This window comes from Entelurus aequoreus, linkage group LG15 (genome assembly GCF_033978785.1).
Source record: "Entelurus aequoreus isolate RoL-2023_Sb linkage group LG15, RoL_Eaeq_v1.1, whole genome shotgun sequence".
Taxonomy (NCBI): Eukaryota; Metazoa; Chordata; class Actinopteri; order Syngnathiformes; family Syngnathidae; genus Entelurus; species Entelurus aequoreus.
In genome coordinates this window covers 35,152,770-35,180,391 of record NC_084745.1, presented here as the reverse complement: position 1 = coordinate 35,180,391, position 27,622 = coordinate 35,152,770, and the positions used below count along the sequence as shown (strand labels likewise).

At 39.1% G+C, this 27,622-nt stretch overlaps 1 protein-coding gene across 1 annotated transcript in view; it reads left to right on the top strand.

Annotated features, from left to right (window-relative positions):
- Positions 1 to 27,622, top strand: part of prex2 (phosphatidylinositol-3,4,5-trisphosphate-dependent Rac exchange factor 2) — a 230,730-nt gene that overhangs the window by 146,178 nt on the left and 56,930 nt on the right. The window contains exons 28-36 of the mRNA XM_062021283.1: positions 490 to 572; positions 829 to 919; positions 17,189 to 17,317; positions 17,394 to 17,435; positions 17,866 to 17,963; positions 19,938 to 20,075; positions 22,856 to 22,958; positions 23,040 to 23,183; positions 23,258 to 23,372. Of these exons, the coding sequence (XP_061877267.1) occupies positions 490 to 572; positions 829 to 919; positions 17,189 to 17,317; positions 17,394 to 17,435; positions 17,866 to 17,963; positions 19,938 to 20,075; positions 22,856 to 22,958; positions 23,040 to 23,183; positions 23,258 to 23,372 (943 nt within the window). The remainder of the gene's footprint in view (positions 1 to 489; positions 573 to 828; positions 920 to 17,188; positions 17,318 to 17,393; positions 17,436 to 17,865; positions 17,964 to 19,937; positions 20,076 to 22,855; positions 22,959 to 23,039; positions 23,184 to 23,257; positions 23,373 to 27,622) is intronic.

Below are 27,622 nucleotides of genomic sequence, written 5' to 3'. Positions count from 1 at the left end.
GAGCAATGAAAAACTGAGATGTGTCTGTAGTCAGTGTACATCTTATTGTGTAGAGCAGATGAAACATGACTTAACACGCAGCCATTATAATCTAACTACTGTCGCTGGCAACACTAGTGAATAGCAAGATATTTGTCTGCAGTCAAGCATAGTGGTAGTCCGGGACAGCATGAGTGCTGCCAGCACTGTTGGAGCTGTGGTTCATTAAAGACAATATGTATTCCAACATGAACTGTGACATTGTTCAGCAGAAACTCAACATGATAAAGGTATATCCCAGTTTCATTACTATAGTATTGTCTGGTAAATAATCAGTATTTGGCCTGGGGGTCCATTGCTCAATAATGACTGCAGACTGCTTATGTCGCATATCGGGAGAAACGCTCTCTGTTATTGTCCCTTGATCAGATACAGTATCAGAAAATGGTTGCAGAATTGTGAGATGTTTGATTTTGTCGCGTCACTAAGCAGCTGTGATTACTTCTGCAGGGGACGAGGTGGCCTCCAGTGTGTGGCTGTCCCACGAAAAACAGAAAAAGCTCCACAGCTTCCTGGAACATCTTTTCAGCCAGGTGTGTTACACTGCTCATCTACACCCTTGCATTTCTATTTTTTCCAACATTTTATTCTCCTCAGCATTTCATCAAACAAACACGCCAAACACAATCTGAAATGCTTTTGGCCTTTTCCCCCTAATTTGTGCGACTGCCGTGCAGTTTTCTCAGCTTTGTTTCCACTTTGCTTGTCAAACTGCATGTGTTCCCCAATGGGACCATGTGGTCTTAGCTGTAAAGCAGTATGGAAGTGGACCCTCTGCCCTCTCCTCAGGTGGACTCCATCATCAGCATGCTGAGAGGACCAGTGGTCGCCCGGGCCTTCGAGCAAACCAAGTGCTTCACGCCGGGAAGAGGCTTACAAGGTCAGAACTCTTTGTGTTCATGTAGAGCAGCGGACCTCTATTACATTTATCCAAGAGACACAAAACTGTAGGGGCGAGTTTATTACAAAAATAAATACACAACAATATTAAAGGCTTACTGAAATGATTTTTTTTATTTAAACGGGGATAGCAGATCCATTCTATGTGTCATACTTGATCATTTTGCGATATTGCCATATTTTTGCTAAAAGGATTTAGTAGAGAACATCGACGATAAAGTTCGCAACTTTTGGTCGCTGATTAAAAAAAGCCTTGCCTGTACCGGAAGTACTGGACGTCGCAGGTTGAAGGGCTCTTCACATTTCCCCATTGTTTACACCAGAAGCGAGAGCGATTCGGACCGATAAAGCGACGATTACCCCATTAATTTGAGCGAGGATGAAAGATTTGTGGATGAGGAACGTGAGAGTGAAGGACTAGAGTGCAGTGCAGGACGTATCTTTTTTCGCTCTGACCGTAACTTAGGTAAAAGGGCTCATTGGATTCCACACTTTCTCCTTTTTCTATTGTGGATCACGGATTTGTATTTTAAACCACCTCGGATACTATATCTTCTTGAAAATGAGAGTCGAGAACGCGAAATGGACATTCACAGTGACTTTTATCTCCACGATAATACATCGGTGAAGCACTTTAGCTACGGAGCTAACGTGATAGCATCGTGCTTAAATGCAGATAGAAACGAAAGAAATAAGCCCCTGACTGGAAGGATAGACAGAAGATCAACAATACTACTATCAGGAGACACCGAACCAAACACTGGACCTGTAACTACACGGTTAATGCTGTGCCGCCTGTCGAAGCCTAGCAATGCTGTTGCTAACGACGCCATTGAAGCTAACTTAGCTACGGGACCTCGTCAGAGCTATGATAAAAACATTAGCGCTCCACCTACGCCAGCCCTCATCTGCTCATCAACACCCATGCTCACCTGCGTTCCAGTGATCGACGGCGCGACGAATGACTTCACCCGATCATCGATGCGGTCGGCGGCTAGCGTCGGATAGCGCGTCTGCTATCCAAGTCAAAGTCCTCCTGGTTGTGTTGCTGCAACCAGCCGCTAATACACCGATCCCACCTACAGCTTTCTTCTTTGCAGTCTCCATTGTTCATTAAACAAATTGCCAAAGATTCACCAACACAGATGTCCAGAATACTGTGGAATTTTGCGATGAAAACGGAGCTGTTTGTATTGGGATACAATGTGTCCGAATACTTCCGTTTCAACCATTGACGTCACGCGCAAATGTCATCATACATAGACGTTTTCAACCGGAAGTTTCACAGGAAATTTAAAATTGCACTTTAAGTTAACCCGGCCGTATTGGCATGTGTTGCAATGTTAAGATTTCATCGTTGATATATAAACTACCGTATTTCCTTGAATAGCCGCAGGGGCGTTAATTAATTTAAAACCTCCTGTCACTCCTGCGTTTACCGGAAACCGGCGGGATGGCCGTGCATGCGGTAATTATTTTAAAACCTCTTCTCACTCCGGCGTTTACCAAAAGGAATCCATAAAATGTAGGCGTGCGCTTTGAGTGTGATGTAAGCATACCATCATGAAAAGCACATTTAATTAAAAAAAACGTTATTATGGTCTTACCTGTACTTATAAATGGAGTCCATTTGCAGCTCCTTCTGACCAAAAGCATCGATAACTTGTTTATAGAAGTCTTCCTTATTTTCTTTCTTCAGTTTTAAAAGTCTCTGTTTCGATGGAGATATTCCTTTAATTATTACCTCCTGCTTCGATTGAAAGTCCAGTTTAGAAAACTGTTTTATTTTAGATACCGGTATGTAATCCTCCATGTTAAAAGGAAGAGAAAAAAATCTCTGGCTGCGTGTGTTCACTTCTTCTGCAGTACCGGAAGTCGCAAGAAGGATCACTAGCGCGGCAGCGCCCTCTACCACCAGGAGGCGGGAGTCATTTAATGACTTATACAGTATTTCACACACGCGGCTACGGTATATTAATAAAACATAGCTGCTTGCTGTTCTCTTTAGCATATTGTACCAGTATTCAATAGCTTGGACCTTAAATCCTACTGAAAAGCTCTATATCTTTTTTCCTTTGTGCGATTGTAAACTACTGAAAGCAGCTTCCTCCATTTTGAAAATGAGGACAGATGCGTCACTCGTGACATAACGAATTTGACCCGGTGGAAGTTCTAGCCATATGCTAAATATTTTTCGAAACGAGTTTGATCCGGCGAAAATTATAGACATGCGATAATAAAATTTATATTTTGCGAAACAAATTTGATCCAGCTTCAATAATAAACCGGCGATAAGGCCAAGCATGCGTTAATTATTTTGAGAAACGAGTTTGACCCGGCAGTAATTCTAGACGTGCGAATACTATATTCCCTGCGCCAATTCAAGGAAATACGGTATCAGACTGCGTGGTCGGTAGTAGTGGGTTTCAGTAGGCCTTTAACTGGATTGAAGTATGGTCACATGTTTGAGAGAGCAACATTTACAATGTCTCTGCTCCATTACTGAGCAGTTCTCCGTTAAGCTGTATGGTTTCATTATTTGGGTGATGTCTGACAAATGTAGCGAATCTCTCTTTCGCTTGTCATCCATGTGAATGTTTGCGGCGTGACGCAGTGCCCAGCCCGCCAGCACCAAACAGAACCACATGCTGACATTGTCACAGCAGACTTCCTGTTGTGTAATGTGTGGGAAGTAGGTGGATTCCTGGAACAAAGTCTTACAGAGTTTCCAGCCGTTTTTAACCCCTGTCTTTCCTCTCATGCCAGCACTTTGAAATGAATACACTCTCGGATCCACCTAATTGTTTGTGCTGCCTAATGGAAAATGTTGCCCAGCAAGGATATGTCTGCGTGGATTCTCAGTCATTCAGATCATGGTAATCAGCAAAGGTTCAATCGAGGCAACTGGAGTCCTTTTTTTGTTGTTGAAGATGTTTCACCTTTCGTCCAAAAGGCGTCTTCAGTTACACTGCAAATTATTTGCCACTTTCAAAGATAAAAAAAACAATTCTAGAAATTTCCATAGATTTAAAGGGGAATTGCACTTTCTTTGGAGTTTTGCCTATCATTCACAATCCTTATGTAAGACAAGCACAATTTAAAAAAAAAAGCATTTTAATTAGTAAATAAATGTGAGCAAAAGGCCATTTACAATTCTGCATATAAAGCGCTTAAAAAAACATCCAAACACTTCGATCAAGGTTTTATATACACGCTGTAATATGTAAGGTAGTAACAGGCACATTCATAATAACATGTAATATTTGTGTATTTTGGTCATTTTAAGGCAGCGCATTGATTTCACAGACACATCCCAACTTTCACTTTTTCCTTTTTATGCAGACCTCATGTGCGCCAACAATCATAATAATATATCACCTACTGTACAATGTCTGCTCGTACTGGGATGTTGACTGTTAGGATGTTGTTATATTCACGTTTGGATGAAGAATGACTCATAATCCTCGCAAAGGGTTAAACTAGGATTTGACAAATACAGAGGTCAAAAATTGGTGGTCCAAGAGGAGTTTTGAAAAGCTGAAATCGTCGGTATCCCAGCACCATGTAAATAATATTACCTTGAGCAACACAATACATTTCCAGAATAACAAAAATGTTCTTTCAGGTAGAACTATCGCGTGTTATATTATCTAACATCTTTGACAATCAGCATGATTTTGTAACAGTCCACTTTTTTTAATGTGCTAAAGTTTAGCGTGTTAAACAAATTTAACAACATTAAAACATAATTGATAGACCTTACTATATGTTCAACTACGAACAGGGATCGAACCCACGACCTTATGCATGGCAACTGGATGTTAGTTATGTGTGCTACAAGTGCTACCGGTAGTCAAAGTGTGAAATTTGTCACCGTATTTTTCTACCTGTGACAGAGCATTATGTGGCCACGGGTACGTTTTGGGGTCAAATTTAATATGAAGTGCCTTGTCATCCAATAATTTGTGTTTCTTTACGCAAAACAGAACCCCCCACGAATCGCGAAGACCTACGCTCAGCTAAGTTTAGGGCAGGCGGGCTTAAGCTGTGTAAGCAGAACCTTAACCTGGCTGACCTGACATTTTCCCGACAGTTACACATCAGTTTCACTTAGGTGAAACCAACATTAGTTACGTCGGTATAAATTAATGTTAACTTTATTTTGACAGAACATTTCGGATCGGATGAGGTTTATAGTAAAAGTGGACTTCATTGTGTTACGTTGCTGGAGTTGGGACCGACTGTGCATGACCAAAGATTGTGTATTGTGAGAGGATGATCTACTGCATGGTGATGTACAGCGCACATGATGTCCTACACAAAGTACATTTTCAGTCAGTCATATCATCTTCTTATTGTCACCTAAAAAAATACAGAGGACATGACCTCGGCGTCCTCAATGGTAGGTACGGCCATGGGTGCCACCAGCGTCTTTCGCACGTCTTTCTCGCCATCTCCAGGTCTAATCCAGCTGTCAAAGTTGACCAACTTCTTAGTTTATGTCCTCATCATTTTACTATCAAGATGAGAGGCATGATATATAATCCAGAATTAACTTGCATGAGCTCCGAGGCAAGATAGCAGCTCACCACATAAGAAACATAAGGAAGTTGCCTCTCTCTGATCAATGTGCTGCGCCGCTGTTAAATGTAGGTCTTTAACGTTAGCTCTTATAATAACAATATTGTTAATAGTCAGGTCACGAAATGTAAATGGAGTATTGTTGGTACTTTTTGGATGGATATTTATTGTGTTTTATTGTCAGAATAAATGCAATAGACGCAATGACGTCTTGGCTCCATTATAAGCAGACTTTTATTTACGAGTTAGAATGCATTAAGAAAAATACAAATGTGTTTTTGTCTCTCATAAATTATTGTCAAAACTCCAAAAAAAAGTGCAATTTTCCTTAAAGAGCTATTTACATATTTTTAGTAAATATGTAAATAATCTTAATTTTAGCTTGAATAAATATATTTTGTCTATTCTAGTTCAAAAGTTAAAATTGAGAAAATAACTGTTCAAATAAGATATTTTGGTTTTCCCCACGTAGAAAATCTTGTTTTAAGATTCTGCAACATCCCAAGGATGCTAAATTTAAGAATTGCAAGTTGAATAATGCCTCTTTTCAGAATAAAATACTTATTTCTATCTAAAAATAGATCCTGCTAATTTCTAGATGTTAATAATAATAAATAATAAATGTTAATTTAAGATATCTGATTAAGTAAAATTAACTGGTTGCATGGACAGATAATATCACTAGTTTTTAGTATTTCTTTCTAAAATCTAGTCTTTTTATCTTATATTTTGACAGCTCTTTTTGCGGTGTATACATTTAAGGTGAGGAGTTTCCCTAACATATGTTTTGCTGGGTTTGTCCCCTGGGGGTGGTCACAAAAGGGTTGTTGACAGGTGAACAACCGCCAAGCGTACCAATAGGTAATTTGTCTGTTTAGTTATTTGTGACCAGGGTAAATCTGCAATCTTCCCCTCTTCGAAGACATGCTCAAAATCCAATGCCTTCCCGATTACACCTACTTTGTTGCGATTAGTCAGGTTTTGCTTTGTTCACGAAAGTGGTCTGACTGTGGTGAAAAATTTTTGATTATTAAAGGGGTCATATTAGGATTTTTTTCTACATTTAAAACACTTCCTTGTGGTCCACATAATATGTAATGGTGGTACTTTGGTCAAAATGTTGCATAGATTATTTTTCACAGACCATCTTCAGGCTGCATTGTGACCGTCTCCTCAGGATGCGCAGTTTTGTGGGCAGTCTTATTTACGTGGCTCCGCTATGACAGCGTCTTCCGCCATCTTTGTTGTAGTTTCTAACGCTTCAATTTGGCGTCTACTGACAAATATAAGTTAGAACTATACGCTACTTTTTTATTACAATTGGCAACAGCAGAGAATGCATGTGCATGTACGAGCCAGTCTGCCCCACAACAAGGCCATAGAGAAAAATAAGGAACTTATTGACTACAGCGTCAGACTACAATGGCAGACGCGCACAAAGCACTTACGATAAATTTCTACCGTATATGGAGATATCCGCTGATGTCACATTTGGGAAAAACATCACAATTGGGGAAAATTCCAAACGGCATGTTTGGAGGAAGTATGAAGGTAAGGAAAGATTGATTTATAAATATCTCCGCCATGCCTCCACGGGACTTATGCAGATCCTAATTACCGTATTTTTCGGACTATAAGTCGCAGTTTTTTCATAGTTTGGCCGGGGGTGCGACTTATACTCAGGAGCGTCTTATGTGTGAAATTATTAACACATTACCGTAAAATATCAAATAATATTATTTAGCTCATTCACGTAAGAGACTAGACGTATAAGATTTCCTCGGATTTAGCCATTAGGAGTGACAGATTGTTTGGTAAACGTATAGCATGTTCTATATGTTATAGTTATTTGAATGACTCTTACCATAATATGTTACGTTGACATACCAGGCACGTTCTCAGTTGGTTATTTATGCGTCATATAACGTACACTTATTCAGCCTGTTGTTCACTATTCTTTATTTATTTTAAATTGCCTTTCAAATGTCTATTCCTGGTGTTGGGTTTTATCAAATAAATTTCCCCAAAAAATGCGACTTATACTCCAGTGCGACTTATATATGTTTTTTTCCTTCTTTATTATGCATTTTCGGCCGGTGCGACTTATACTACGGAGCGACATATACTCCGAAAAATACGGTACACAAAAACAGGTAAGAAAAGTTGCATATTAGGTCCCTTTAAGTTGCGTATTTTCATTGAGCATAAAAAACCCTTTTCACAATTTTTTCAACCTTATTAGAGCCCTCTAAACATGAAATAACACCCACATTGTCACAATGGTGCCTTGCGGTTGGAGGCGTGAGCCCAGGATGCAGAGACAGAAGATGCCGTGCAGGTGAAATTGTCATTTAATTGTCCATAGAGGTTGGAAAGCAGGGAGCATCAGCGTGGTACGAGCAGTCGACGGGTGAAAACACAAGCCTGCAGTAAGGCAGAGAAACCAGCATAAACTTGCACGCAACACAAACACTGCACGCATGCACAAACGATGCACAAGATGTACCAGCACTGTCTCAGATGCGGGGCTGGCATATAAAGCACTCCGATGGCCTTAGTAAACCAGTGCGTGTCCTAATCACCAAAGGAGGCAGGTGTGTCCATCAGCGATCTACACTGGCTGTGACGAGGCAGGGGAAGCACACAGAAATAATATATAAAGCCAGACCTGTTTTGGCAGGTCATGACACATAGTCACCTTTACACTCGTTTCACCCAATATGATATAATAGAATAGGCTTTTTTATTGTCATTGCTTATTTAGAACAACGTTATTGTGGAATAATGATGGCAGAAGCTGCCATGCAAGGCGCTCACCACGACCCATCAGGAGCAGTTAGTTTCGTTGTCTTGCTCAAGGACTCTTCGACATGAGCTCGCTAGGCCCGGATCGAACAAGTAACCCTCCGGTTACAAGTTAAAAAAGTACCAATGATTGTCACACACACACTAGGTTTGGTGAAATTAACCTCTGCATTTGACCCATCCCCATGTTCACCCCCTGGGAGGTGAGGGGAGCGGTGAACAGCAGCGGTGGCCGCGCCCGAGAATCATTTTGGTGATTTAACCCCCTAATTCCAACCCTTGATGCTGAGTGCCAAGCAGGGAGGTAATGGGTCCCATTTTTATAGTCTTTGGTATGACTCGGCCGGGGTTTGAACTCACGACCTACCGATCTCAGGGCGGACACTCTAACCACAAGACAGCCACTCTACCATATCCTTGAGTGTGTTCTACTTGCCAGTAACTGGAAGATCCTCCAAGCTCTGGCCGACGTCGAGGCTTCCATCACGGCCAATACGTGGAAATACTTTGTCACGTTCTGAGTAATTGCTCTAAGTTACAACTGGCCTTTGATGTGCTGAAACCACGGGTGTGTTTTCTTGTGCAAAAACTTGGTCAGCTTGACTGTCACAGCAAGATAGCCACAGACATTAGCCTGGTCGTCAGCATTGCGTGTCTGGCCGTGTTTTTCCACATGGCTCACGTCCAAGGCTCACCAACGTCATGTGGAGCCGTGTTTTTGATGTCCAACTTGGACCTGGAGCACATCGAGGCTTGTCACCCACTGCCCATGAGGAACCAGAGACCACCCGCTGTCATCATGAGATTCGCAAACAGAAAGAAGAAGATCGCACTATCAAGGCAAGGACGCAAACTCAAAGGAACAGATGTTTTCATCAATGAACACTTGACCAAGAAAAATGCTGACATCGCAAGGGTCGCACGACAACTTAAAAGGCAAAGCAAGATTCAACAAACCTGGGTAACGAACTGTAAGATCTTCATCAAACTAAATGGGACGCCGGAGGAAGCAAAAGTCTTGGTGTTAAGGAAAATAGAAGATCTTGATAAGTATTGACATTGATGCGGTACTTGGTATCAATGTAGCTTGTGACTTTTACATCATCTCAATGCTACCCACACCAAGAACACAGACCACACCAAGTATTGATATGGATATGTTACAGAAGATCCTACAACATCAACAAAAAGAACTGGACTTGCGTGAGTATCAAGAGCACGCCACAACAGAGACTGATATGGACATAGACCCTGATAATAATTTTTTCTCTGCGATTGTTAAAAACTAATTATTTTACCCGCGAACAATATAAAAACAGTGTAAAATCAGAAGATAGTCTATCTATAATACATTTCAATAGTCGAAGCATGTACACTAACTTTGAGGCTATCAAGGATTACTTGAAAGAATTTAGTCATCCATTTACCATTGTTGCAATCACTGAAACTTGGTTCAACAGTGATAAAGGTATTGATTTTAGTCTGAATGACTATGAATTAACATACATAAACAGAATAAATAAAATAGGAGGAGGGGTCGCATTGTACATTCATAAATCTGTTACATTTAAAGTTTTAACAAACATGACCATAGCAGTCGATGGATTATTTGAATGTTTAACAGTGGAAATCCTAAATGACAAAAAGACAAATATCTTCATGAGCTGTGTATACCGGGCACCTGGTTCAAGCATAGAAACTTTCAATGAGTGGATGGGTAAACTATTTTCCTTGTGAACCAAAAAACCATATTTATCTGTGGTGATTTTAACATTGATTTGTTAAACTCAACCAAGCAAAAACATGTTGATGACTTCATTGACACAATGTACAGCCTGTCTCTATATCCAACCATAACCAAACCAAGCAGAATAACAACACAGTGCCACAATCATTGACAACATTTTTACAAACATTATGGGAAATCAAGTCACCAGTGGCCTATTTATATGTGATATCACTGACCATTTACCTGTTTTTACTTTATATGACTGTCATCTCAAGAAAACCAAAGACACTATGGCAAAAATCTCTAAACGAATAACAACTGAGGAAACAATCTGTGCCCTAAACAATAGTTTAGCAGTTCAGGATTGGACTTCAGTATACAAAGAACCTAATGTGGACAGTGCTTATTGTAATTTTTTAGACATCTTTACTTCCCTGCATAATAAACATTGCCCCGTAAAAGAATATTTTATAAAAGGAAAAAATAAAAATAGCCCTTGGATCACAAAAGGGATAATTAATGCCTGTAAAAAGAAAAACAATCTCTACAAACTTTTCATCAAAATAAAAACAAAAGAAGTCGAACAACGATACAAGAAGTACAAAAATAAATTAACTGATATTATAAGAACAAGCAAACGGTTATATTATCAAAAAAAACTATATGAAAACAAAAATAATATAAAAGGAACTTGGGATGTTTTGAATAGTCTAATAAAACAAGGATATTCCAAGTTGACATATCCTGATTACTTTATTGATGAAAACGGTGAAGATTATAATATGAGTAATGTAGTAAACAAGTTCAATAGTTTTTTTTGTAAATGTTGGTCCTAAATTGGCCGTTGATATCCCAGACAATGGAGTTACAAAATCAACTATTGAACAGAATTCTTCGTCATTCTTCCTCTCAGCTACAAATGAGCAGGAAGTGACAAACATTGTGCGGAAGTGTAAAAGTAAGTGCTCCACTGACTGCCATGATATCAACATGATATTGGTTCAAAAGGTTATCCTGAATATTGTAAAACCATTAACTTATATATGTAATTTATCATTCCAGACTTGCTGCTTTCCAAGTCAAATGAAAATCGCTGAGGTAACTCCGCTCTTCAAAAGTGACAGCAAACACGCTTTCACCAATTACAGACCAATCTCTCTTTTGCCTCAGTTCTCAAAAATCTTAGAGAAACTATTTAACTCTCGACTTGAATCTTTTCTTGAGAAGCATCATATAATCAATGACGGTCAGTATGGCTTCAGGTCCAAAAGAACAACCTCAATGGCAATAACTGAAGCTATTGAGGAAATTACTAATGCACTGGAGCATAAAAGATATGCAGTTGGTATTTTTATTGACCTAAAGAAAGCCTTTGATACCATTAATCATTCAATTCTACTAGATAAAATGGGAAGATATGGAATTAGGGGGCTGGCTGGTGACTGGTTAAAAAGTTATTTAACAGGGAGGGTACAGTTTGTTAAAATGGGTAAATTTTTATCTGATACTCTTGGCATTGCTTGTGGTGTCCCCCAAGGGTCCGTGTTGGGGCCATAACTGTTTAATGTATGTATTAATGATATGTTTAATTCATCCAAAATACTGAAATTTATACTTTTTGCAGACGACACAAATTTATTCTACAGTAGTGATGACTATAATGAGATCATAAATACAGTAAACACAGAACTAAACATAGTAAAAAAATGGATGGACACAAATAAATTATCTTTGAATATAAATAAAACTAAGATAGTAATGTTTGGAAATCGCAACATAACGTCTGAACAGAAAATAAGTATTGATGGTACCCAAATTGAAATCGTAAATGAGAATACATTTTTGGGAGTAATAATTGATAGTAAACTATCATGGAAACCTCATGTCAGACACATTAAAACAAAAATCTCCAAAAGCCTCTCAATTATAAACAAAGCAAAACTATACCTCAATGAAAATGCACTCCGTACTCTATACTGCACCTTGGTACTGCCATACCTTACATACTGTGTTGAAGTATGGGGGAATACTTACCAAAACACAATTCATCCTCTGATCATATTACAGAAAAGAGCAGTACGGATCATTCACAACGTTGGTTATTTAGAACATACTCAATCTGTTTATGCAATCAAAGTTGCTCAAATTTGATGACCTTGTTAAATATAATACATTAATAATCTTATATAAAGCTTTTAACAAATTATTGCCACCTAATCTACAACGTTTTTTTATAAGACGAGTGCAAGCTCATAACTTGAGAGGCTTTGGATATTTCTTATTGCCGAGAGCTCAAACCACTCGTAAACGTTTTTGTGTGTCTGTATGCGGAGTAAAACTATGGAACCAACTGGACTTACAACACAAGCAATGCCAAACTATTAATCGATATAAACTATTATACAAACATTGGGTCTGGTTCAAATATAGAGATGAGGGTCTTTAATTTGACCTGCTGCTATACTCTGTCTCAAAGTGTTAACATGTGCTCAATGTTTCCTTACCATTATTGCTATGTTGTCTATTACCATTATTGCTATGATGTCTATTACCATTGTTGGTATATTCATTATTCCTACATTGTTGATACAAATGATTGTTACAGTGTAATAATTATTGTTACCTGTGGTAATGCCACTATGATACAACATCTGTATTATAATCCTTGAACAAAGTGAGAGTGAAACTCATGTGAATAATCACTGAATGGAGAACTGGGGGTGGGATTAAATAAGTTATCTTCTTCCCACTCCCTTTCAGGCAAAACTGGACAATCATGCACTATATTAATTTTTATTATTATGTTTTGTCAACTTGTACGTCTTTGTCATTGCCTGAAATAAATAAATAAATGAAAATGAAGTCAGTCTCCACTTAGCATTGCGCTGTCAGCAGTCTCCAGCATGAAGTCCCATCGAATCCTGCCACGCTGAAAGCTCTAACGTCAAAGAGTCACCAAGAGGAAGATGTGTTTTTGGTGAAACAGGAGCTGAACATTAGGTATTCAACAGGGGGTCCTTGACACACAGAGGTACTGCAGGGGCTCGTGCAGTTTTTTTGTCGATTGGACTTTTTTTAATGTTACATTTCCAATGCAAATTTAAATGATTTGAAATACACATTAATATTGATCATACAGTTTATCAATAGCAGTGACAAGGACACCTGACTCACTCTACCTTGCCGTTTTAAAATTAAAACATGAATGATTCGATCATATTCATGTTAGCATTTAGGATAGCTAGCGATTAGTCCTCTAAATGCCTGCCAGCGACTTCTGCGCCAGCTGCCACCTAGCGAATAGCGGCACAGGCTGCCAGCTAGCAATTAGCGCTCTAGTTGTCAGCAAGCAAATAGCGCACTAGTTGTCAACTAGCAATTAGTGCGTCAGTCGTAAAATCATGATTAGCATACCAGTTGTGAGCTAGCAATTAGCGTGTCTGTTGCCAGCTACCTATTAGCGGCACTATATTATATTATTTTATATCTTAGTATGCGCAATAACAAGGTACTTTAAAGGCCTACTGAGATGACATTTTCTTATTTAAACGGGGATAGTAGGTCCATTCTGTGTGTCATACTTGATCATTTCGCGATATTGCCATATTTTTGCTGAAAGGATTTAGTAGAGAACATCGACGATAAAGTTTGCAACTTTTGGTCGCTGATAAAAAAGCCTTGCGTGTACCGGAAGTAGCGTGACGTCACAGGTTGTGGAGCTCCTCACATCTGCACATTGTTTACAATCATTGCCAGCAGCAGCGAAAGCGATTCGGACCGAGAAAGCGACGATTACCCCATTAATTTGAGCGAGGATGAAAGATTTGTGGATGAGGAAAGTGAGAGTGAAGGACTAGAGGGCAGTGGAAGCGATTCAGATAGGGAAGATGCTGTGAGAGGCGGGTGGGACCTAATATTCAGCTGGGAATGACTAAAATAGTAAATAAACACAAGACATATATATATATATATATACTCTATTAGCCACAACACAACCAGGCTTATATTTAATATGCCACAAATTAATCCGCATAACAAACACCTCCCCCCTCCCGTCCATATAACCCACCAATACAAATCAAACACCCGCACAACACACTCAATCCCACAGCCCAAAGTACCGTTCACCTCCGTAAAGTTCATACAGCACATATATTTCCCCAAAGTTATGTATGTGACATGCACATAGCGGCACGCACGTACGGGCAAGCGATCAAATGTTTGGAAGCCAAAGCTGTACTCACGGTAGCGCGTCTGCTATCCAACTCAAAGTCCTCCTGGTTGTGTTGCTGCAGCCAGCCGCTAATACACCGATCCCACCTACAGCTTTCTTCTTGGCTGTCTTCATTGTTCATTAAACAAATTGCAAAAGATTCACCAACACAGATGTCCAGAATACTGTGGAATTTTGCGATGAAAACAGACGACTTAATAGCTGGCCACAATGGTGTCCCAATATGTCCGCACAATCCGTGTCGTCACGCGCAAACGTCATCATACCGAGACGTTTTCAGCAGAATATTTCGCGGGAAATTTAAAATTGCACTTTACTAATCTAACCCGGCCGTATTGGCATGTGTTGCAATGTTAAGATTTCATCATTGATACCGGTATACAAACTATCAGACTGCGTGGTCGGTAGTAGTGGGTTTCAGTAGGCCTTTAACAACCAGTTTAATTTAAAACCCACTTTTATACAGGATATATATGCAGGTGATCTCTGCTCCATCTTTTCTTCAGTTTGGGGGTCCTTGGGCTGGAAAACGTTGAAGACGGCATTAACCGTTATAGAATCTGCACTTAACAAGAAAGTAAAAATGACATCGGAAGTTATTGTTTTTATTTTTTATTTTTTTTATTTAGCCTTTATTTAACCAGGTAAAATCCCCTTGAGATCAAAGATCTCTTTTCCAAGGGAGACCTGGCCGAGAGGGCAGCAGCAAGGTTTCATTAAAAAACAGTAAACAACACATAAAACATCAAATTTACAACATTAAAAACTTGCTCACATAACACATGTGCATACACACATGGTAGACTGCAATCCTTTCACAGAAGCTTTAATCTCATTTAATGTAACAAGGGTTTGAAGTTGAAGATCCGATTGTAGGTTATTCCAAGCATTCGGTGCTGAGAACCTAAATGCTTTCTTGCCCAGTTCAGTTCTTACTTTGGGGACGACAAATTGCACAACATTCATTGTTAACCCGGATACAATGCTTGTGATCTTTTATCGATCACCACAACATAGTAATATAAAATAAGACAAATACTGCATTGTATACATAAATAAGACTTTTATTTTCAAGTATTTTCTTTCCAGAAATTCCAGTACAAGTTGGAAATCTTTACATGAGTTTTAAAAATAAATTAAACACAGGGAAAAAAGCTTATTTTTTCATGGTTTAAGCAGGACATGTTAGCCACTCACCTTGGTTGGGGCAGCATCCTTCGATCAAACTTTATTTTAGAAAGCGCTTTCATACATTAAAAAAAGAAAGGCAACACAAATTCTTCCACATTCACAGAATTACTCGTCTGGCCAGAAGAGACACAAACAACAGAGTACGTTGCTTTGTGGGGGTCAGGGGTATGTCAGCCTTACCTGAGATTCATTTAAAGGTTCAGGTTGTAAATCCAGATGGACAACATGAGAGAGAGTCTGAAAGACCTCCCTCCAGTATTTTGACCAAAACATAAATAAGACTTAATTTAGGCCCAACATATGTAGAATATAGTTTAAAAAATGTGCAATATAGTAAAGCCGCAATATTGAAGTGCGATGTGGCAAGGGATGACTGCACACAATTCTTATATCCGAAAAAACACTCTCTGGACGCCATTTTTAAATACCAGCAGTCGCCGATTACCGCTGGACATCGATGGACTTCCCAAAGTTCTGACATGAAAAATTCAAAACATCTGGCGTAATTGTAGGAGTGGCTCAAAGGAATGAAAAAAGTCAGACCAACCTTGTGATATGGCCCTTCATGTAAAACAAGAGTACATTTTCAAACATACACATAAAGCATCCCTCCATCCATTTTCTACCGCTTGTCCCTTTTTTGGGGTCGCGCGGGGTGCTGGAGCCTATCTCAGCTGCACTCAGGCGTAAGGCGGAGTACACCCTGGACAAGTCGCCACCTCATCGCAGGGCCCACACAGATAGACAGACAACATTCACACTCACATTCACACACTAGGGCCAATTTAGTGTTGCCAATCAAACTATCCCCAGGTGCGTGTCTTTGGAGGTGGGAGGAAGCTGCAGTGCCCGGAGTGAACCCACGCAGTCACGGGGAGAACATGCAAACTCCACACAGAAAGATCCCGAGCCCAGAATCGAACCCTGGACCTTCGTATTGTGAGGCACACGCACTAACCCCTGTTTCCACCGTGCTGTTCTTATCAAATAGTGGGGCACTACGTCCCCCTGTGGGGGACGTAGTGCAATGTTGTGGGGGGTGCGTAGGAATCCGGGGATCATGCTCTAGCGGTATCGTTTTTCAAACCCCGCTTCGAAAAGCTGTACACTACAAAACATACTCATTGTAGCCATTATCCTGAATTACTCATTTTGATTAAAAAAACAACTTAGAGGTTTAAGTGTTTTATTTATTGTGCTCCTGAGTTAATGTTGCTGAACAATTAAAATGTAATAATATTTACTGAGTTTATTTAATTTATTTTTTTAGAATCAAATGGCTAAAGTAAAAAAAAAAAAAGTTTATAATTTAAATAAGGATAAAAAAAAATTCTGAGTGCAGCCCCCCCGTCTCAGCCTTGCTTCAAGTAAATGCACATGTGCTTGAAGTGAAAATAGTTATTTGCGTGTGTGTGTGCATATGAAATGCCCTGCCGGGCCTTGATTAGAGCTGATCCATCTCACCGCCAGCAATGTGAACAGTTTATAACAGATGAGACGGGATTAACTGCAGCATTCTTGCATCTAATCACACAGCAGTTAATCCGCGATCACAAATCTCGTCTTCCTCTCCATTGTGAGCTTCATTACAAGCCTTTCTGTCATCTTGCAAGAGCCCAGACTGTATGAAGTTTATTGTGGATTTTTACAGTATTGTAGAACTAAGCGGCAGCATTGCAAAAACCCTGTTTTTGGTGTACGTCTTACAGAATTTCAGCAAGAGATGGAGCCAAAGATGAACTACACCAAGAAGCTGCGTCTCCACGTCAAGCAGGATCCTTGGAACCTCCCCGACAGCATTCAGACCCTTACGCAATTTATCGCGAAATATGTCGAAGGTCAGAGTCCAGGCATTAATTCAGACATATTTATTATTATAGTTTTGTCATGATTGCTTTTATTTGTCCCCCGTAGAAGTGAAGACCCGGCTGCTGTTGGTACTGCTGCAGTATACAGGTTGGTCTGCTTACAGTGTAGTTGAACGCACCTTGGTGACCTCATTTACTGCCAAAGAGTTCAAAAGACACTATCGGGTCAGTGTCTTAAAAGCACAATGAAATGGACTTTTATGACGCATTAAAAAAGTCCTCATAAACCGTCTCAAGGCATTAAATTCCACATCAATCTTTCATCTAACAGCGCTATAAAACTCAGGAACTATGGCGATTCGCTGAGCTCTGTTTATTTACACTTACAGCACAGAATGCATCTGTTGGGAAGCAGGAAGCGTGGTCTAATAGTGTCAAAGTGTTTGCGGTTCCACTTCTTGATGGGGCAATATTTCTTTATGAGCCATGCAGAAAGTTTTTATGAGCTTTTCAGTGCTTTTATTTACCTCATGTACTCATTTTCTTCCTTTTCTTTTTATTGTTTTGCTTTTTGCCAGACTCTGAGATCCAGTTGCGCCGGGATATGGTGTTTTGTCAGTCTCTGGTCGCGGCTGTTTGTGCCTTCTCTGAGCACCTTCTGGCTGTTCTTAACCAGGTAAAATACACAGAAATAAAATTATTACTATTGTTATTTTTAGTTGATCCTGATAATCACAATGACTTAAGAAATAAAATGCCACTTTTTTGGCCTGCAACTAAATAAAAGTCAAAAACAGAAAACAAACAAGTGGAATAAGACACCAAAAATAATAAAATAAAAATACATTTAAAAACGGTTAGTAAAGTAAGCGAGTGGAAAAGTGGAAACAAATTTGGGGGACACACAAAAATACGCCAAATACTAATAATGAACGTTGCTCTTTTAAAGGGGTCATATACAATGTTTTTAAATGTACTTTGACAGGGGTCATATTGTGATTTCCCTCCCCCCCGTATTATGAATTTTTTCTACATTTAAAAGGTCATATTGTGATTTATTTCTGCTTTTAAAGGGATCATATTAAAAAAATCTACTTTTAAAGGGGTCATATTATGATTTTATTCCCCCTACATTTAAAGGGGTCATATTATGAGTTCTTTACTACTTTTAAAGGGGTCATATTAAAAAATATACTTTTAAAGTGGTTATGTTACGATTTTATTTCTACATTTAAAGGGGTCATATTATGAGTTTATTTCTACATTCAAAAGGGTCATATTATGAATTTTTTTTTTTTTTACTTCGAAGGGGTCATACTGAAAATAAAATTTTACTTTTAAAGAGGTCATCCATCCATCCATCCATTTGATTTTTTTTTCTACATTTAAAAGGTTCATATTGTGATTTTTTGTTTCTACTTTTAAAGGGGTCATATTAAATTTAGAAATATATATATTTAAAGGGGTCATTGAATGTTTTCAACATTTAAAACACTTCCTTGTCATATACATGTAGTGGTGGTTCTTTAAATTATTGACTACTCACGCAAAGCTTTTTGGGTAAAACTTTACCATATATTAATAATCCGCTGACATCACAAATGGAAAAAACGTCACAATTCGGGCAAATTCCAAACGGCTCGTTTGGAGGAGGTATGAGAAAGGCAAGATTGTTTTATAAATATGTCCGCCAAGCCTCCATGGTTTGATATCAAATTTCGGGACCTTTATAGATGCCAAATAGGTAAGACAAGTTGGTTTTGCATAATAGGTCCCAAAACCCTTCCTTTTGGTCTAGATGAAATGCAATGCTGGGGCTTTAGTCCAAATTTTGCATAGATTATGTTTTGCAGAAAATCTTCAAGCCACTTTCCAACCGTCTCTTAAGAATACGTCATTTTGTGGGCGGTCTTATTTACGTGCCGAAGCCCTCCTCCAGGCCAAGCCCCTTCGAGTGTGGCTCCAGCCATGTAGTAGTTTGTATCGCTGCCATATGGAGTATACTGACAGATTTAAGTAACAACTCCACTCCATAGCATAGGATTTTAGCATGCATGTGCATTAATGAGCCAGTCTGCCCCACAACAAGAGGATAGAGAAAAAGAAGGAACTTATTAAGTACAACTGAATAAAAATGGCGGACATGCGCAAAGCTCTTTGGGTAAACCTTTAATCATACATACATACATACATGGAGATATCCGCTGGCGTAACTAAGGCAAAATACATCACTAAAATCTCAAATTCCAAATGGCTCGTTTGGAAGAAGGCAAGATTGTTTTATAAATGTCTCCATATGCCTCCTTGGTTTAATTTCACATTTTCGGGACTTGTGTGGACAAAATAGGCAGCAATAGGTAAGAAAAGTTGTTTTTGCATACAGTAATAGGGCCTGAGCATCAACATAAAGGAGAACAGTTTTACAAAAAAAATAAAAGTTTAAAAACAAATATGTCTCTCTATTTTGCTCATGCCCCTACCAACCCAAAGAATGCTAAATGTGTTTCCCCAGAAAACAGTTGGGATGCTCGTTTTTAATGTGTCATTGCAGTTGTCTGTGGTGTAGAAGTACTTTTCATCATACTGAGATGGCATTAAATAAATACCCACAATACAATGAGCATTGATTCCTACTTTGGTCTACTTGCAGTTCCACTGTGTGGGCAAAGAGCCAGACCAGGACCCCCAGGACCTTCAGGAGGTCCAGGAAGCCAGCAGAAGGTGGCTAGAACAAATTGCGAGTGTTGGGCTGCTCTTCCACTTCCAGTCGCTCCTCTCTCCCAACCTGGTGAGCCTCATATGAATTATGAAAATATGACTATTACTGCACTGTATCTGTGTTGGCTTCTCATTTTACTGTTTAAGAATGAAATCTCACCAAAGTAAACAAATAAAAATACATTACTAGCTTATAGAGAATATGCACTGTATGAATAATGCAAAAACTGCTATTACTCTGGAGACAATTTTATCATCTACTGCTACTGCCAGGTGAATATATTGCATAGAGTGTATTCGAAGAATACAAACATATTTCACATCTGGTGAAATGAATGCAGGGGGTCAACGAGAGGCAGGAATATGAAGCTGACATTCTGCTTCTCCTGCACATCTGAAATGCATCTCACTTGGTATGAGCTTTGACTCATGTTCACGCTGCATAAATACTGTACATGACTGATGCTCAACACACTCTGGGACTTACAGTAAAGTCTCCCAACCAGACCTGCGACCGTATGAACACTTGACTTCACTATTTACCAAAGAAAACTATAAATCACGTTAATAATAACAAATACGCCCCATGGGGCTGTTGGTTGTTTTAAAAAAAAAACTCTTTAAACTTTAGGAGTGTTGGTCCATGATTAAGCCTGTTAATTTTTTGGGGGAAAGACTTTTATTGATTTTGAAAACACCTGAAGTTTGAGGTAGCTGAGGTAAAGTTTGAACATATTCCTCACACACCCCAAACAATCCTCTTCATACTTGTATGGATTATCTTGCTCTGTGCCCTAGCAATAATTCTATTGATTTTGAGTCATTGACACCAGATGACCAAGGTATATTCAGTGAGGTGAAGAGGTTCCTCACATGATTTAATCAATCAAGTTAACTCTTCCTGCTCCGAGCAAGAATTCTATTGATTTCGAGTCACTGACACCCAACGACCAAGGTATCGTATGTCAGATGTGGGCAGGTTCCTCACATATTTCAATCAATCCTTGTCATACTTTCAGAGAGATTGTTTCTGTTCCTGTTTATATTTGCTTACTTGCTATCTTGTCCTAGCAATAATGATATTGATTTTGAATAATTTGATACCGAATGGGCAGCACGGTGGCAGAGGGGTTAGTGCGTCTGCCTCACAAAACGAAGGTCCTGAGTAGTCCTGAGTTCAATCCCGGGCTCGGGATCTATCTGTGTGGAGTTTGCATGTTCTCCCCGTGACTGTGTGGGTTCCCTCCGGGTACTCCGGCTTCCTCCCACCTCCAAAGACATGCACCTGGGGATAAGTTGATTGGCAACACTAAATTGGCCCTAGTGTGCGAATGTGAGTGTGAATGTTGTCTGTCTATCTGTGTTGGCCCTGTGATGAGGTGGCGACTTGTCCAGGGTGTACCCCGCCTTCCGCCCGATTGTAGCTGAGATAGGCGCCAGCGGCCCCCGCGACCCCGAAGGGAATAAGCGGTAGAAAATGGATGGATGGATGATACCGAATGGCTAAGGTAGCCATGTTCATCACAAATTTAAACTAAGCACTTAAAATCTTCAAATAATATTGTTTCGATTATTTCGATCTGTGCCCTGGCAAGAATTCTATTGATTTTGAGTCACTCACACCGGACGACCAAGGTATATTCAGTCAGGGTGAAATGGTTCCTCACATACAGTATATACACCGACCACTTCAAACCTTCAAAGTTTGTTTCTATTTGGATTATTTTAATCTCTGTTTTAGCAAGGTTTCTATTGGTTTTGAATAATTTGACACTAGATGGCTGAGGTTGCCAAAGTCAGATATGAGAATGTTCTTTTGAGATTATTGTCCCTGTTCGGATTATTTTGATTTTTGTCGGTGCAAGAATTTTATTGATTTAGAATAATTTGACACCTAATGGCTGAGGTATCATAGGTCAGCTGTTAGCATGTTCCTCACAAATTTAAACCAACCCCTTTAAACTTTCAAAGATTATTGTTCCTGTTCGTATTATTTTAATCTGTGCCCTAGCAAGAATTGTATCAATTTTGAATAACTTGACACTAGACAGCTAAGGTTTCATAGGTTAAATGTGAGCATGTTCCTCACACATTTAAACTGACCACTTCAAACAGTCAAAGATTATTCCTGTTCAGAATATTTTGATATGTGCCATAGCAAGAATTCTATTGATTTTTAATGATCTGACACCCGATGGCTGAGGTATGATAGAGCAGATGTGAACATGTTTAAACCAAACATTTCAAATCATCCAAGATTGTTGTTTTTGTTATGATTATTTTGATCTGTGCCCTAGCAAGAATTCCATGGATTTAGAATAATTTCACACGCGATGGCTGAGGTAGCTCAAGTCAAATGTTCTTCACATATTTAAACTGACCACTTTAAATCTTCAAAGACTATTCCAGTTCAGAATATTTCAATATGTGCTGTAGCAAGACTTCTATTGATTTTGAATAATTTGATACATATAGCTGAGGTAGCTAAAGTCAAATTTAAACCGACCACTTCAAACCTTCAAAGATTATTGTTCCTATTCGGATTATTTTGATCTGTGCTCTAGCAAGAATTCTATTGATTTAAAATAATTTGACACCATATCGCTCAGTCGTGATGGTACAGATGTGAGCATATTTCTCACAAATTTGAACGGATCCACTTCAAACACTGAAAGAGTAATCTTGTTCAGAATATTTCGATCATCAATCAAAATATTGATTTTGAACAACTAGACGCCAGCTGGTCATTTTTTTACCCCAGTCAGATGTGAGCATGTTCCAACCATCAAACCTTTATAAATAATTTTGCTGTCATAAATCAAAAGAATCATATTGATTTTGAATGTGCAGACTGACGAGCAGGCCATGCTGGAGGACACTCAGGTGGCCCTGACTGACCTGGAGAAGGTCACCTTCTACTTCCAGCAGTTTGAAGGGGAACCACTAGTGGCCAGTATGTGCAATGCAGACATGATTGCATGTTTGGTTTCCAGTTGGAAATGAACGTGTCCACTCTCGTCCTCCTTCTCGTCAGACATGCCCATCTCGTACCAGGTGGAGGGCCCTCGCCACAACCTGAAGGTTTGTCTCCAGCTGGAGAGCTTCTACTTCTCTCAGCTGCCTCTCAGGCTGAAGGGTGGCGGAGGAGTCAAAATCTACCCGGTGCTCTTCACGCAAGGTATGCAGCTCATTAGGAAGATGGAAGGCAGATTTTTTAATCTTGGGAGTTAACGATGCACCATGCCCATTTAGCACTGGAGAGCATGGAGGGTTACTACTACAGAGACAACGTCTCTGTGGAGGAGTACCAGGCGCAGATCAACGCCGCCTCGCTGGATAAAGTCAAACAGTACTGTAAGAGGCTAAGGTACGGCATGCACCATTTTTATAAATTTTTAAACCTTAATGATAATGATTTGGAGTGCATGAGAAAGTGGAAAGGAGACCGTAGTTGTGTTTGATCACATTTTTATCTAGTGCTCCAAATTTCAGCAGCAACAAAACCAATGTTGTAATAGCAGGAAGGAGAAAGCTGCTCAGTCAGCATTAATTGCACTGCTGGGTTTAGTGTAAACAGTACGACAAATGACACACATGAGTTTTGACAAATTTTAAAGTGAATGGAGAGGTCGATAAAGCTGCTGGATGCTGACAACTCGTGACACAGTCCTCTCTCGCCACATTGCGCTTTAAATACAAAACCCAAAACCAGTGAAGTTGGCATGTTGTGTACATCGTAAATAAAAACAAAATACAATGATTTGCAAATCCTTTTCAACCTATAATCAATTGAACAGACTGCAAAGACAAGATACTTAACGTTCAAACTGGAAAACTTTATTTTTTGCAAATATTAGCTCATTTGGAATTTGATGCCTGCAACATGTTTCAAAAAAGTTGGCGCAAGTGGCAAAAAAGATTGAGAAAGTTGAGGAATGCTCATCAAACACTTATTTGGAACATCCCACAGGTGAACAGGCTAACTGGAAACAGGTGGGTGCCATGATTGGGTATAAAAGCAGCTTCCATGAAATGCTCAGTCATTCGCAAACAAGGATGGTGCGAGGGTCACCACTTTGTGAGCAAATGCGTGAGCAAATTGTCGAACAGTTTAAGAACAACATTTCTCAACGAGCTATTGCAAGGAATTTAGGATTTCACCATCTAATATCATCAAAAGGTTCAGAGAATCTGTAGAAATCACTGCACGTAAACAATGATATTATTCACCTTCTATCCCTCTGGCGGTACTGCATCAAAAAGCGACATCAGTGTGTAAAGGATATCACCACATGGGCTCAGGAACACTTCAGAAAACCACTGTCAGTACCTACAGTTCGTTGCTACATCTGTAAATGCAAGTTAAACCTCTACTATGCAAAGCGAAAGCCATTTATCAACAATACCCAGAAACGCCGCCGGTTTCGCTGGGCCCCAGCTCATCTAAGATGGACTGATGCAAAGTAGAAAAGTGTTCTGTGGTCTGACGAGTCCACATTTCAAATTGTTTTTGGAAAACTGTGGACGTTGTGTCCTCCGGAACAAAGATGTTGGCATCCAAGCAATGTTATCATGGACACCCCTGCTTATTTCAGCAAGACAATGCCAAGCCACGTGTTACAACAGCGTGGCTTCATAGTAAAAGAGTGCAGGTACTAGACTGGCCTGCCTGTAGTCCAGACCTGTCTCCCATTGAAAACGTGTGGCGCAATATGAAGCCGAAAATACCACAACGGAGGCCCCAGACTTTTGAACAACTTAAGCTGTACATCAAGCAAGAATGGGAAAGAATTCCACCTGAAAAACTTCCGAAATTGCTCTCCTCAGTTCCCAAACATTTACTGAGTGTTGTTAAAAGGAAAGGCCATGTAACACAGTGGAAAAAATGCCCCTGTGCCAACTTTTTTGCAATGTGTTGCTGTCATTAATGATTATTTGCAGGAAAAACATTAAATATCTTGTTTTTGCAGTGTATTCAATTGAATATAAGTTGAAAAGGATTTGCAAATAATTGTATTGTGTTTTAATTTACGAATTACACAACGTGCCAACTTCACTGGTTTTGGGTTTTGTATTACAGCTTCGCCACATCACTTACCGGTATTTATTTTCTTCTTTTTTTAAGCATGTTCTCAAATTTTTGGGTCCTAAATTAAGCATTTTCAAACATAACAATGGCTAAAAAAAAAAAGCTAGAAATATCAATACTAAAGTAATATTGACTACGAGAGGAGACCAAACCAATCAGAGAGTAATGTGGCCACTGATTGGCTCAGCCTCAGGCAGCATTACTAAAGTGGATTTAAAGAGTGTAAAGGTGATTGAAGGCTGGTATTTCATGTCTAGAGGGCTCTCATATTTTTGAAAAATGCTTTAAGAAAGTAGTAAACGTTTTTTATACTCTAGCTGTGAAAATATTTGATTTATGATTCTTACTTTGCGGGAATTAATTTATAGCTACTGCCATCTTGTGACGATCATAATAACTACATCGCATCACCCGGTCACGAAAGGACAGTGGTTCTCAAATGGGGGTACGCGTACCCCTGGGGGTACTTGAAGGTATGCCAAGGGGTACATGAGATTTTTTTAAAATATTCTAAAAATAGCTACAATTCAAAAATCCTTCATAAATATAAAAAAAAACCTATCTTTTTTTCCAAATAGTTCAAGAAAGACCACTACAAATGAGCAATATTTTGCATCGTTATACAATTGAATAAACCAGAAACTGATGACATAGTGCTGTATTTTACTTCTTTATGTCTTTTTTTTAACCAAAAATGCTTTGCTCTGATTAGGGGGTACTTGAATAAAAAAAAATTTCACAGGGGGTACATCACTGAAAAAAGGTTGAGAACCACTGCTATAGGATACTCGGCAGGTATAGATAGGTCTGAGCACAATGGGTTCTTGACATATGACCATTCACCTATTGTTGTTTACACGGCAATTTTTTTTCTTTCAAAAACATAATTTATGTTACTCCCTTATTTTAACTACCCGGTAGCTATAATTAGACAGATTTATACTCATAATTGTTTTGTGTACAAGCATTAGCATGGCTGGTGGGATATATTGTAGTGGTCTACCTCGCAGATCTTACTAGCATTGGGATTAACAAAACTACACCAATGTACATAATTACTCTGATATAATGCAGTAATTTAATTTGTATTCATAAAATTAGGGCCATATATTGTCTGCATGCATTCTTCCAATTTGCTGTGGCTTGTGTTTCTGTGTAAATTCCGCCTTCCTCCCTGTACCATGTTTACAGTACCACATATGATCCAATATGTATGGGAGCCATAATGTATACAGGCGAAACTCCAAAAATTTGAACATGTGTAAAACTCCATTCATGTCAGCAATTCAATTTTAAATATGAAACTAATGTGATATCAACTCCTTACATGCAAAGTGAAATATGTCAAGCCTTTATTTAGAGATTTTTATTTCGAGTTTTTCATAAAATGTAAACCATAATTATCAAAATGATACCACAAGAAAGTTCAAATTAATTTGAGTTGCATCTTATGAGCCTATGCCATATATTAATTTCACCTTGTAAATCAAATTGCTGCAATAATCTAACCTTTGCATGATGTTTGAATTTTTTTTTTTAGTTTCACCTGTATATGAATGTTTTCTAACCCTTGGATGCACAACCTACCAATACCTACACTCTTCCAAGAGTGGGCTCTAAAATGACTTGCGTTTTTGCAATAACTGGGTTGTTATTTTAAAACGAAGAGTTGCAATATTTTCATATTCCACGTATTCCTCATAAGACATGTTTGTGACATGAGGCCATTTGCATTTGTATTTATTTTTTCATCACTTATAAGAAATTGCAGTTTTTGAATTTACTACCCACTCTTCCTCAAGTGGGGTCAAAATAACCCCAAGACGTTCCTATGGAATCTTCTATGAACCTTTCATTCTTAGCAACTCTGATTGTCCCACTTACACATCTGATGTCATCTCTCGCATCTGATGCAACTTTGACTGTCAATACTGTCCCACCTACATATCTGATGTCATCTCTCACATATGATGCAACTTTGACCGTCAATACTGTCCCACTTACATATCTGATGTCATCTCTCACATATGATGCAACTTTGACCGTCAATACTGTCCCACTTACATATCTGATGTCATCTCTCACATCTAATGCAACTTTTTTGACTGTCAATACTGTCCCACTTACATATCTGATGTAATCTCTCGCATCTGATGCAACTTTGACTGTCAATACTGTCCCACATACATATCTGATGTCATCTCTCACATTGGATGCAACTTTGACTGTCAATACTGTCCCACTTACATATCTGATGCCATCTCTCACATCTAATGCAACTTTGACTGTCAATACTGTCCCACTTACACATCTGATGTCATCTCTCGCATCTGATGCAACTTTGACCGTCAATACTGTCCCACTTACATATCTGATGTCATCTCTCACATATGATGCAACTTTGACTGTCAATACTGTCCCACTTACACATCTGATGTCAGCAGTCTCACCACCCAGGACAGGGTAAATGTCTATCCACTAAAGACTGTATTACAACAGAAAGCTAATGAGGTAAATCCAGATACTGT